This window comes from Vitis riparia, chromosome 14 (genome assembly GCF_004353265.1).
Source record: "Vitis riparia cultivar Riparia Gloire de Montpellier isolate 1030 chromosome 14, EGFV_Vit.rip_1.0, whole genome shotgun sequence".
Classification (NCBI taxonomy): Eukaryota; Viridiplantae; Streptophyta; class Magnoliopsida; order Vitales; family Vitaceae; genus Vitis; species Vitis riparia.
Window position 1 is genome coordinate 28,142,039 of NC_048444.1, and position 13,326 is coordinate 28,155,364.

A 13,326-nucleotide genomic window follows, 5' to 3' on the forward strand; every position below is an offset into this window, starting at 1 on the left:
CTGCATTATGGATGTGTGGGCTGGTATGCAGTACAGGTTTGGCAATCATGAGTAGACTGTAGAAGGAAGTTGGCACCTGGGTAAGCGACTCGGTCTAATTGCCTTTCATGCATTTCCCTGTCGTCCTTGGCATTGCCCAAGACTTTAAAATAGTTGAACTTTTAAGCGACGACTTGAGGTATATGAAACTACAAGTGGGGTTGTCGTTCATTTTAGCATGATCCATGAACAAAGCTTACGTGCCAGCATGTCTTTGAGGTCATATCATCATCCACCCCCCAAATTCTTTATCATTATTCACCTCCACTATTTTTTTTCCTTCCCCTGCTTTGAGGTTGGAAACAGTTGAGATTTTGACGGGCACGTGGCTGGCTCTATAAAGGTCAATGATTAGGACCACCAAAGCAGTGGAAATGGGTTTGTTTTGGGATTATAAGGGCCCGTTTGCCAACTATTTCTAAATAAAGTTTTTTGTTGTTTTCGAGCAAAATAACAGTTTCTTAAATTTAAAAAAATTTGAAAGATTTTAAATTAAAACTAATTTTTTGATAGTTTATTTTAAAAATAGGATAATTTTTAAAATATGCTTTGAGAATATTTTGATATATTTTTTAGGATACGCTTTAGCTGTTTTTAATTATTTTTATTTTTTTTAGAGTTATTTTAAAAAATAATTATTTAAATATAGAGAATAGTTAAAAATAAAATGTTCCATATAAAATTTATTTTTAAAAATATTTAAAAACATTTTATACTTTAAAATAATTTTTTGTTTTATAAAAAATTAGATAATGATTTTAAAACATTTTTCAAGAACAAATTATAAATTATTTATTTATTTTTTATAAATCACAAAAATTAATGAAATAAATAATCTATTTTTACATCATCTTGGATGATAAAGTAAGTGTTTCTTATTTAAAATGTTTTTAATGGAGGCGTTTTTTAATTTAAAAATTTTTTGAAAGTGTTTCTTCAATTTTGTTGAACGATAAATGTCTTTTCAAAAATATTTTTTAGGGTAAAAGTACTTTATACAATTACCGTTAAATATACTATTCTTTTGACATTGATTTTAAGCTTTCTAATCCTTGAAAAATAAAAAATTTTATATCTTAACAAAAAATTAAGAATGTGTTTGATAGTGATTAGAAAACGTTTTTAGTCTTTTTAATATTTTAGAATATAAACGAAAGTGGTTCTAAGAAGTGTTTCTAGCATTTTTAATACTTGAAAAATAAAAACAAATGTTAAAAATATTAAAAACACTTCCTAAAATCACTGTAAAAAACATTATTAGAGTGATACAAATTTTAAAGTATTAAAAAATTTGAAAACATTTCCTAAAATCATTATCAATATTTGATAATGATTTTAGGAAACGTTCAAATACACTCTAAAAATCCATTTGAAAATGATTTTAAGAAACACTTTTAATTTTTTTAACACTTAAATTTTTTTATATCATTTAAGTGTTAAAAATACTACAAATTCTAGAATCACTCTTAAATGTATTTTAAAATAAAATGCATTCTAAAAATACTTCGTATAATTATTGTCAAATGCATTCTTCTAAAACCTTTTCCTTATCTTCCTTATCTTCTCTTTTTTATTTTATTAGGATTAAATTTGTAGATAAATATTTATGGGTTATTTAATTAAAATGGTTTTTGAAAACCTAATTTTTAAAATTTGACATTCTATCATTTTTTGGTCTTATTTGAACAAAAATATCCTCATTATTTTTTTATAGAAGTAATCTTCTCTTTTAAAACTTATATATAAATACTTGAAATGATAAATGATATTTATATATAAAAAAAATAGGTTATAAAAAATATAAAAATAATTAGATTCATAATTTAGAAATTATTTCACCTCTTTTAAACAAATATTTCCAAATTTATGCCCTTTTAAACAAATATTTCAAAATTTATTTCTTTTTAAAAATAACGAAGTATTATGTTTAAGAATTGTTTAGAAAAATTGATTTCTTATCAAACACAAAATTTAATATTTTCGTCACTTTCCCGAGAATGTTTTTCCTGCGAAAATAAAATAAAAAATATTATATATTTTCAACGAACAGCTGTCGTGACGAGGTTAGTTTTGGGGACGCGCAAACACCGCCATAACGATCTGTTAATGGGTCCCAGCAATTTTTTTAAAGAGCCGTCGCAAACACGTCACGACTAAATAAACGTCGTTTGACGCTCCGTTAAGTTTATTTTTCAAAATTATAATTATAGCCGTTGGGGATGTTAATTGTTAACAGAAGCGCGTTGAGCTGGCGAGTGATTGAAAAAGTCACGTGAATAAATTTATTTTGAGTGGCTCAGCATCTCTTAATTGTTAATTTAATGAGATTAAATAAGATTTAAACAAATTTTTTTAAAAATAAAAATAAATCAACACGACGTCGTTTACGGATGACTTAATTTTTATTTTTCAACAATTTAATTTAATTTTTAAATTTTTTTAATAAATAATTAAACAATGTAAAAATTTGGTAATTTTTTCTTACCCTTTCTTTCCTTCGTGACAAACACAGCCTTAAGCATGGAACGAGAAGAAATGAAATATGTCGGCTGCGCTGAGAAAGTGACGGTAACGGAAGTGGGAAGGGGGAGGAAGGAGGGAGAGAAACAACGTGTTTAGGTTAACAGATTCTTTGGACGGTCTTAGGGAATGGCCGAGTACTTCTTAGCCAATTAACCCTAGATGCTCTCTTTCTCTCTTTTCTATTCTTTTCCACTTGCGCCCTTTCCAAACCCATGTCAACTACTCACCTACTTATACCCTTCCTTGTCATTTTAATTACTATCTTGCCATCCCCATCTCTTCCCCTCTTTTGCAATCCCCAATTTATTTTTATTTTTATGTATTTTTAAGATTAAAAATAATAGTAACTTTTATTAAAAACCATACAATAACCTTTAAAAAAAAAAAAATTCTAAAATTATTTAAAAAATTTAAGATGTCAATTGTTTTATCATTTTTAACTTTTAAAATTTTGAAACTGAATTTCAAATAAATTTATAACATGATAGTGTTTTTAATTAAAGGTTTTTTTTTATTAAATTTTTTTTTTAAAGTATTTTTGAAACAATCACTTATCAAGTGTTTTTAGAAATACTTTCTAAATTTTGTACCCCGAAACCACGATGGGGTGGAGCACATCTTGGGATGCCACCCATTTTGTTTAAAAAAAATACTTTTTAAGATAAAAAAATTCTTATAATACGGTTTTTGAAAATATTTTTAATATTTAAAAAATTAAAAATTTTCATGAGAAAGATTAAAAATACTTTTAAAAATTATTATCAAATATACTATTAGAATTATTGTAAAATGAACTTAAAATTCAAAAAATGTATTTAAATGGATATTAAATATTTTGATATGTTTTAAATTTATGTTCAGCGGTATTTATGAAATGTTTTTTTAAGAATAAAAACATATTTGATAATTTTTTTAATAAAATTAGTTTCCATTATTTTTATTCTTTAAATTGTTTTAAAAACTAATTGCATACCGAGAATGATTAAAAATGTAGTACAAATAAAATTATTTAAAAAATTTTTTTCAAATTGGTTGAAAAAAAAATATAAGGCTTTTGACAAAAAAAAAACATTATTATTATTATTATTATTCATTTTTCATATGTCATTATCACTTAACAACCTTGAAAAGACTATATTTTATCTAGGACCATTTATTCATTCAGTGGCAATACCGTAAATAAAGAGAAAAGTAGTGTCATTTCATTAAGAACTGTATACTTATAACAGACCACGAAAGGCCCTTTCTCTCGTCTTCAGTGAGGGAATCAGAAGCGATCACGCCAAGAACGCAAAGGCTAGAGAGAGAGACATTCTAGAGAGAGAAACAGCTGCCACCGACGATGGCAAACTCCGTCGGCCTCCTCGCGATCTGTGCCGCCGCCTTCCTCATCGCCGCCTCCGCAGTCACCGCCGTTGATTCCACTGCGGACAACCTCAGCTGGATTCCGACGAGATCCGTCTGCAAGGGAACTGTAGCCGAGTGCCTGGCGCTCGCCGGCGGAGAAGACGAGTTCGGCCTGACCTCAGAGTTCGCGATGGACTCGGAAATCAACCGGCGCATCCTAGCGACTAGCAAGTACATCAGCTACGGTGCGCTTCAGAGGAACAGTGTGCCGTGCTCTCGACGTGGCGCTTCCTATTACAATTGTCAGGCTGGTGCTCAGGCAAATCCGTACAACCGTGGTTGCAGCACCATTACTCGCTGCAGAAGTTAGTCTCCTCTTCATCTCCATTTTTTCTCCATTTTTTTTTTCTGTAATGTGTTTGTGCTGTTCTATACATGGAAAAAGGAGAGAGATTGATGGCCGTGTTTGTTATTCAATCACGAAATTGTTGTTATAATTATTATTGTATCTTGCTTTCATTATTACTCTCAATTTTTGTTTTCCCTAATGCACAACACAATCTTTGTTTTTTCTTCTCTTTCTTTTGAAAAAAAGGGGAAATAATTCACTATTTTGACCTTTTTGGCAATTGATTGAGTTTTGGGGGTGGACTTTGGTTCGAATTTGACTGTTTAATCGCTCGCTTTTGCCATGTTTTCAAGGAAAAAGTAAACAAGAAAAAAGAAATTGTGTGGGAAAAGGAGAAAGAGAAAAAAAAGAATGGAATTATATTCTTGGAGTCACAGCTCATTCACAACTCATGAGTGATTTGAAACATCAAGAAAGAAGAAAGCAATTTAAAAAGGGGAAACATATAAATAATTGAGGCTACCACCAAATCTTTTGCATGTGTGCCCAAAAAAAGAAGAAAAATGAATATTTAAAAAGAAATTTCAAATGAATTTTAATAGGAAAAAATGAGTTCATTGAAATGAAAATATGATGTTGTTGGATCATTAATTTGGAGTTGGTTTCTGCTGCTAAATGGGAAGGTGTAGAAATAATTCATTCTTTTGAAATGTTGTCAGTCAATTGCAAATATTATCAATATTTTCTAGAAGCAAAATATTTCCAAAAATGGTTTATGAAACTCAACTGTCAACATATTTTCTTATCAACCCACTTTTGTTTGTGCTATAAAGTTCTATGCATTTTATTTTTTATTTTTTATAATTCTGTATAAAGTAGAGAAAAGGTCTCAAGCTTTTCTTTTAATCTTAGTGTTTTTTGGTCCAGTTCTTTGCTTCAACCCCAAACAAAATCTAAGATCTATCCAACACTAACCACAATGATGTTTGATATTACCCATCTTGATGGAAAAGAAAGTAAATTCAAATTTTATTCTTATTTTTTGTATTGTGATTTCTCTCTATTTTCATTTTTTTTTTTTTCATGTTGTTATTCTCGTACGCCAAACACATTTATTCTTTCTACCTCATAATTAGTATTATTAATTTTTCCATTTTCCACTCTACCAAACACATTCTTTCTTATCTTCTTGTAAGCTATGATGTTTGATGGTGGAACCATTGAGATGGAAAAGAAAGTTCACCAAAATGGAAGGTGAAAAATAAAAGAACAGGAGAAATGAAGTCATTATCATGGGAATAGGGCAATCAAAGTCAGTGGATATGATCCACCCACCAGATCATGAAATTGGTCCACTTTTCCATTCCTCATTCCCCTTTTTTATTTTCCATTCAAAGCCTTCACATGAAATCTATGAAAATTTCATTCAAATGTATATAATATAAATGTTTTTGAAATTGGGAGCTCTGTTTGGTTGGTGAATGATGTACCCATCACACCCATGCATAAATGAAGTTGAAAGCAAAACAGTGGTCCCCTGTGCTGCCAAGTGCCAAACACCACTTTATGTAAAGGCCCATCTTAGATTCCCCATACCAACTCCCCCCAAGTATCATTAGCTCTCCATCTCATTCATGTACTATGACCCTAAACATTTTCTTTCTTTCTTTCTTTTTTTCCTTTTCCTTTTGATTAGTAATATTATGATCAAAACTACTAGTAAGGTCAAATAATCCATAAATCCCTAAAATAAAGTATATAATAAATTCAAACTATTTAATAATTATCATTTATCACCCTATGAAGGTGAGGGTGGTAAAGAAGTGATAAAAAAAAATTCCATATTTTAGAAAGTTATTAGGTTTTTAGATGTCACAATATGATAAAAAATGGATATCGATAATTTGATTTTCGGGAAATATTGTGAAATTTTTCCAAGAAATTTTTTTTTAATAAAATATAAACATTTTGAATGATAATTATGAGAAATATCCATATCCCTCTTTTATTTATTTATTTATTTTGGCACTTTAAATTATGGATGTTTGGATAGAAATATAAAAAGTATGGTGGATATTTTTGTCCAATTTAAAAAGAAACATTTGGGTGGATATTCATCAAAAATTTTCCCACATTGTTGGCATAGTACACATTGCATTTAAGTGATGGGATTAAAAACATTTCACAAGAATCTGGTGAAGCAATATTAAGTGCTTGTGTGAGACATGTTTGTACTTGAATAGCGAGGAAGAAACGAGTATTGCACTCGTGAAAGAAGTCACCCTGGTAAGATGAAGGGTCTCTAGTAGGTACAAATGAATAAGAAGAGAGAAGGTTGTTATAACTTTAATCAAGTCCAACCAATCTTTTGGAAAATTTTATTGTACCCAAAAGCTACCGTACTCGGATTTTAATATCAGCCATTTAATTTTAATATATAATTTGATTTATTCCACAATAAAAGAGAAGACACCATTTTAAGCTTAATCATATTATTCATATTTTTATCAATTTTTATTTATTTATATTTTACATACATTTTTTTCTTTTTTCATGTGTCTAAAATTGTACGAGGGTATTTTATACAATATGATTTAAATGCAAAACAATGATGAAAGCAGCTATAACCTAGGTGGGTTAGTTAAGTTGATGGCAGGTTTGAACCCAATCCAAATTAATTCATATTAAATTTTTTTTTTAAAATTTGGGTTAAGTTTGGATTGTTGAGTTGTATAATTCAAAATTCATTTATAAATATTTTTTAAAAATATTTTTCTATAAATTTATACCAAAATTTATATGGAAAAAGGAATTTTTATAATTTGATATTTTTCTTAATTTTTTTAAAAATACTATTATATTATATAAGATAATATATATTATAAATATAAATATAAATATAAATTTGTGTTTTAGCTTAAGTTCGTGTTGTTCAATCCTCAATTCAAACTCAATCCAAATTAAGTTTGAATTGAAAAAACTCAACCCAAACTTAACCTAAAAATTCAAAATAATGATCCAAATTCACCTAAATGTTGGGTTTGGTCAAGCCACTCCATCAAAATTACATCTCTAATCATGAATATAAATAATTATTGCTATAAATATTTAGCTTTTGTGCTTAATAAAAGAATAACCAGAAGTATAAATAATTAGTACTTATGTGTGATCAAATTTTATGTTTTAAAATTATATTTAAAAGATATTATTTTATATTAAAGATAAGAATAATTACAATAATTGTTAAAAATTTATTTACATAACAACTTGCTTAATATGTTGAGAGAAAAACATGAATTTCTCAATTTCTTAAAAACACAAATATCACAATGGAAAGTATGGGACCAATAATTAAGAATTCTATGGAAATACTCTTAAATACTATAGTTAACCTTTAAATTAATCTTAAGAAGTTTTTTCAAACATGTCATAAACATCCGAAAATTCAATATTTTTCTTACTTCCTTTATGATTATTATTATTATTATTACTATTTATTCTTGACACATAGGTTTAGTTGATTGACATAATGACTTCTTTATTGTTGGTACACGATAAATAATGTATTATTTGGCTAACTTTTTCCAAACGAACGACGACGAACATTTCTACAATAAAGTGTGATTGGATGGTTTTTTCGAAAATACCCCTTCAAAACTCAAGTCAATTTTTAAAAGGAACAAACTATTACTTTTTTAGAGAATTTTTATCATATTTGAATTTCGATGATTGAAGGGTTTTTACTTTGATAGAGTTGTAACCCTTTACATTCTTCTTTACTACTTTAAATGCTAATAATTAACTAATAATTAGCCCTATGAATAACGATTTTAGCCTTTAATTCAAGCGTTTGTGCTCATAATCGATCTTATCCTCACTGTTCGAAATATTTATTACTTGGACAATGAATATGGACATTACTCGGACACCCCTCTACTCATCTATAATCGGACGGGAGAGAGGCTAATGCCTAGACGGATGTGGGACCCACACTTATGATGGGTTTGGACTTTTGGTTTGGATGGTGCATACAATTCTGGATTGGAGCATTTTGGATTTAAAACCCTAACCAAGTTCAAACTGGTCATAAGCTTGTCCAAAGAATAGGGTTTTTGTGGTTGAGATGATTTCCATTATCCATAATTTTAGGCCCCACCTAGAGAAAAGTAGAGCACCATAGCAAGTCTTTTTCTTAGTAGAGTTGGGTATCAAACCCTTGAAAATGATGCAGAGATCAATTATGAAAATGAACCCCATTTTCCTTCAAGACGAAGAAAACTAACTAAACGCAAATGCGCCATAAATTCATCTAAAAGTCATCTATTTTGCATTGAATTCTTTGGAGTAATTGACTGATGGAGATAAAGCATATCAACTCTCCCATGATCCTTTTTCTTAAGTTTGGGTTAGGTTAATTTCACTCCTAAAATTTGGACTAAACACGTCTAATTCTTATCATTAGTTTGAAATCTCATTAGATTTCTCTATTATCGTGTTTATTAGTTAATTTCATTCACTTCTCATTTAACTCAAAACAAAAAAGATTTAAGATAAAATTCCAAATTAATGAGCTTCAAATGTATTTAATTTGAACAATGAAGAAGATGAGTGAAATTAATTCTCCTAAATTTTGATACAAAATAATATGAATAAATACTCGAGTGATAATATATTACTGTGATTTATTTATTATTTATTATTTTTTTTAATTTTTTTAATTATAGCAAGGATATGATTTGATAGCTATCTAAATTCAATTTATGGAATGATGGTGATATCTATTACTATTGCTTTTACTTTTTACTATTTATTTTCATGATAAGCAATGATTAGATGTTTTAAAAATGACAAAATGTAAAAGTTTTTTCACATTCAATTATTGTTGTATAATAAAGAAATAAAAGTAATAAAAGATGCAAAAAACCATTATTTACTAGTATCAATAACAATATTAACGGGATCTTTTTCTAGTTAGCTTAATGCGGGTTAGGGTTTATCAATACTATTATTAAATTTGAGATGGATCATCCATGATAGTAATGTTAAATGTTATAAAAGGTTTGACCTATTCTCTTAGAGAAAAAAAAAATCGTTATTTATGAAAGTAATAAAAAACAAAAAAAAATGCATAATATATATAGAATTTGTCATGGGCTTGAGTCCAATTATTTTTTTTAAGTGAGATGGTCAAATATTAATTCAAGAAAAAAAAAGGGAGGGGGGTGGTTAAACTCTTGTCTTTATTTTGTGGTATTTCTCCTCTTTTTTTTTTTTTTTTCAATATAGGGAATAAAAGATATGAAATTTATATATTTTTAAATATTTCTCATTGTATATTATTTCTTTTTAAAAAATAAAGGATCATTTGAGTATTGAGATTCATTTTGGTGTTTATTCGCGTCATTTTTAATGATCTAAATACTTTCTTTTTTGAAAATAGAGAGTGAGATTATTTGAGGATCACCCTCCTTTAATTCTATCAAATATTTTAAAAGTGTTTTTTTTTCCTATAAAAGTAAAGTATTTTATAGATTATTTTAGAGGCACTATAATTTTTTTTTTGAATATTAATTTTTATTACTATACATTTGTGTATGTATATATATATATATAAACCTCTTTTAAGTGATTCTCTATAAAATATTTTCAATAAAAACACAATTAATAAAAATGTTACTACAATCAATTAAACAGTGTTAATATCATAATTTTTATTTATTAAATATAAAAATTTTGATTTGACTATAATAGAAAAGTATAAATGATGTCATGTATATATTTCATATATATATACCTTAATCTCATTTATTTGTAATTTTTTTATTTGTACAATCGTTTAATCAAATAATGTCATGTAAATATCGCATACCCTAATCATATCTCTTTGTTCTATTATTTAATGATTTAGATCTCATTTTATATATATATATATATATATATATATATATATATATATATATATATATATATATATATATATTTCAGTTGTACCTTAATTTCATTTATTTGTAATTTTTTTATTTGTACGATCCTTTAATCAAATAATGTCATGTAAATATCGCATACCCTAATCATATCTCTTTGTTCTATTATTTAATGATTTAGATCTCATTTTATATATATATATATATATTTCAGTTGTACCTTAATTTCATTTATTTGTATTTTTTTTATTTGTACGATCCTTTAATCAAATAATGTCATGTAAATATCTCGTACCTTAATCCCATTTGTTTTTGTCATTTAATTTGTTCGATTGTTCAATGATTTAGATCTCATTATACATATTCTAATTTATCCGAAATTTTTATATGATAGGTATTAATACCATAGCCAAGTATTTTCCTAAAATTTTTGCATAATGATTATTATTTATTAAACATAAAAATTTTTTATAGTAAAATAAGAAGGGTAGAAAGGTGAAAAACTAGCATATTGGGTAAATAGTAGGGATAGATAACTGAACTTGGGCGGCACCACAATAGCTTAACGGCGAAGAGTCACGAAAACGACGCCGCGTAGGCGTAGCCACTAGCCACATGCTTTCACACCGCAGCCCGTCTATATTTTCTCCGTCTAGATCGGCCCCCAGAATCTTCCAATGACCCTATAAAACCCCTCGTCCAACTTACATCTCAAACAACAATTTCAGCGCGCTTTCTCTTGCTCCGTTTCTTTAACGCAGACGTCTTCAATTTCTCCCATCGCTTTCTTCTTTCAACTACTTTTTCCAATTTTCTAAAATGGCCGTATCGGATTCTATGCCCCAACAGGAGATGGTATTTTTTTTTTTATTCCTTTTATTTATTTTTTATTTTATTTGTTCTCGCTGTTTGTTTACTTAGGATTCAAGAGGAGATTGCCTTTGATGTTTCTGTTGTTTTGTTATTGATCGGTGATGGAAAAATTAGGGTTTCGATTTCCTTGTTGATTTATTTGTATGGCTATGATCATATTTGGAGGACTTGAAATTGGGGTTGAGGATTGAGAAAGTATGTTAGATTTTGAACTAACATACTTTTGTTTGTTCGATTTCAAGGCAGAATGAGTGGAATTTTGACCTCTACTCCCTGTTTGGCTCCTGAGAAATGGAATAGGAAAAAGAGAAAAAGATTGTAATTTGGACGTTTGAAATTTTTGATACAAAAAACCAATCTGGAGCAGAAAGTTATTCAAACATAATTTTTCCCACTCCATATTAAAACCATAATTTATACGATATGTTAAAAAAACAGGGGCCTCCTCTCAATCGAATTTAATAAAATTATGATTTCTTTGGCTGTAGTTGGGTTAGATTTTGACCCCTTTTTTGGGAGATTGAAATGATAAAAAAAAAAAAACCTAATATTAAAATGTAGTTTCGTTCCTTGTTCTACATTTTCCCAGCAATATTGTGTGATTTCTTAGAGATGTTTCTTTTCTTGCAACAAAGATTGATTTGATTATCTTTTTGATTCATGATTGAAGGCTAAAGAAGAGGAACAGAGACTCAAGTACCTTGAGTTTGTCCAAGTTGCAACCCTCCATGCTGTGCTGTGCTTCTCAAGCCTTTATGAATATGCCAAGGAGAGGTCTGGTCCTTTGAAGCCTGGTGTTCAGACTGTCGAGGGAACGGTTAAGACTGTTGTGGCCCCCGTATATGACAAGTTCCATGGTGTTCCCATTGAACTACTCAGGTTCATCGATCGCAAGGTGAGCACCGTTCTTTTGAACCCATTCTTCTGCTCTTGTGGGGTCTGTAGAGGATACCATCCAAACCCATTCTTCTGCTCATGGTTAAAACTTCGTATATTGAGAAATTGATCTTTTCATATTTGATTCAGTGGAAATGAAATCCAGAAAAGAGACTTGTTGTTGAGATTTGAAGACTCACACATAAATGTTTACCTTATTGTCATGAATGTAGGTGGATGAGTCTGTAAGCAAGTTTGGAAAGCAAGTGCCGCCTGTGGTTAAGCAGGTGTCATCCCAAGCCGTCGCAGCTGCTCAGAAGGCTCCTAGTGTGGCTCGGGCTGTGACATCAGAAGTTCAACGTTCAGGTATCGTGGACACTGCCTCTGGGCTAGCAAAGTCAGCGTACACAAAGTGTGAACCTGCAGCCAAGGACCTCTACACCAAATATGAACCAGTGGCTCAGCATTATGCTGTGTCCGCATGGCACTCACTCAACCGGCTTCCCCTCTTCCCTCAGGTGGTTCAAGTTGTCGTGCCAACAGCTGCCTACTGTTCTGAGAAGTATAATCAAACAGTACTCAGCACAGCAGAGAAAGGTTACAAGGTCTCCACATACTTGCCATTGGTTCCCACTGAGAAGATCACCAAAGTGTTTGGGGCCGAGGTTCAGAGCCATTAATTCTAAGAGCTGATGCTATTGTGCATTGAGGTTACATGGTTGTTACTTTCTATGGTTCTTTTTCTATGTTTTGGTGAATGATAAAATCTTCTACTTTATACTTTCGTTTGTATCCTGATACTCTTGGTATGCTTAATCCATGCGATATCCTCGGTGGTGTTGCGACTTTTCTTATTCTTAGGAAAATGTCAAAAAGGTTGCCAATTTTATAAAGGATTCTCCTTGCCAGCCAGTTAGGTTTCAATTCTGCGGATTTGGCCACCTATCACCTCTGTTTCAAGGGTTGGGGCGAATGACGTATACGTTTGTCTACTATTCAACTTCAATTATTTCATGTCACCTGATTTTCAGAAGTTTGCAGTAGTTTTAAGACCCTGACCAAGTCCCTTCACATTGGCAGAAATACCAGTGTATGTACCTCCAGTATGATACAGTTGAAATTTGGTGTATCTTTATTAAGCATCACGAATAATGATAATTCCAAAAGTATTTCCAATTGGGAGGCATCTAATCCAAAGTTTTCTTTGGAAAATACTAGAATTGACTTATTTTTATTAAAAAAAAAAAAACTTCAATATTTAAATTAAAAATAGCTTCCAAATCGATGTCATTGATAGATTTAAAAAAAATCATATTTTATAATAAATATCTTTAGAAAATATATATCTTTATCAAAATACCATGGATGTCCATAGATCATAAAAGTTTGAGTGAA

The 13,326-nt window shown here is 29.5% G+C and overlaps 2 protein-coding genes and 1 long non-coding RNA gene across 3 annotated transcripts; 2 read left to right on the forward strand and 1 right to left on the reverse strand.

Moving 5' to 3' along the window:
- Positions 1 to 3,824: 3,824 nt before the first annotated feature.
- LOC117929793 (protein RALF-like 33) lies at positions 3,825 to 4,482 on the forward strand. Its single transcript, XM_034850201.1, has one exon. The coding sequence runs from the start codon at positions 3,905 to 3,907 to the stop codon at positions 4,277 to 4,279; it is 375 nt and encodes a 124-aa protein (XP_034706092.1). The 5' UTR covers positions 3,825 to 3,904; the 3' UTR covers positions 4,280 to 4,482.
- Positions 4,483 to 10,693: 6,211 nt separating this feature from the next.
- Positions 10,694 to 12,250, reverse strand: LOC117931378. Its single transcript, XR_004654033.1, has 2 exons — positions 12,146 to 12,250; positions 10,694 to 11,994 (listed from the first exon to the last, which is right to left on the reverse strand). It is a non-coding gene; the product is annotated as an uncharacterized LOC117931378 (long non-coding RNA).
- On the forward strand, positions 10,821 to 12,855 carry LOC117931377 (stress-related protein). Its single transcript, XM_034852351.1, has 3 exons — positions 10,821 to 11,037; positions 11,726 to 11,950; positions 12,165 to 12,855. The coding sequence occupies exons 1-3, from the start codon at positions 11,002 to 11,004 to the stop codon at positions 12,609 to 12,611; spliced, it is 708 nt and encodes a 235-aa protein (XP_034708242.1). The 5' UTR covers positions 10,821 to 11,001; the 3' UTR covers positions 12,612 to 12,855.
- Positions 12,856 to 13,326: the final 471 nt, after the last annotated feature.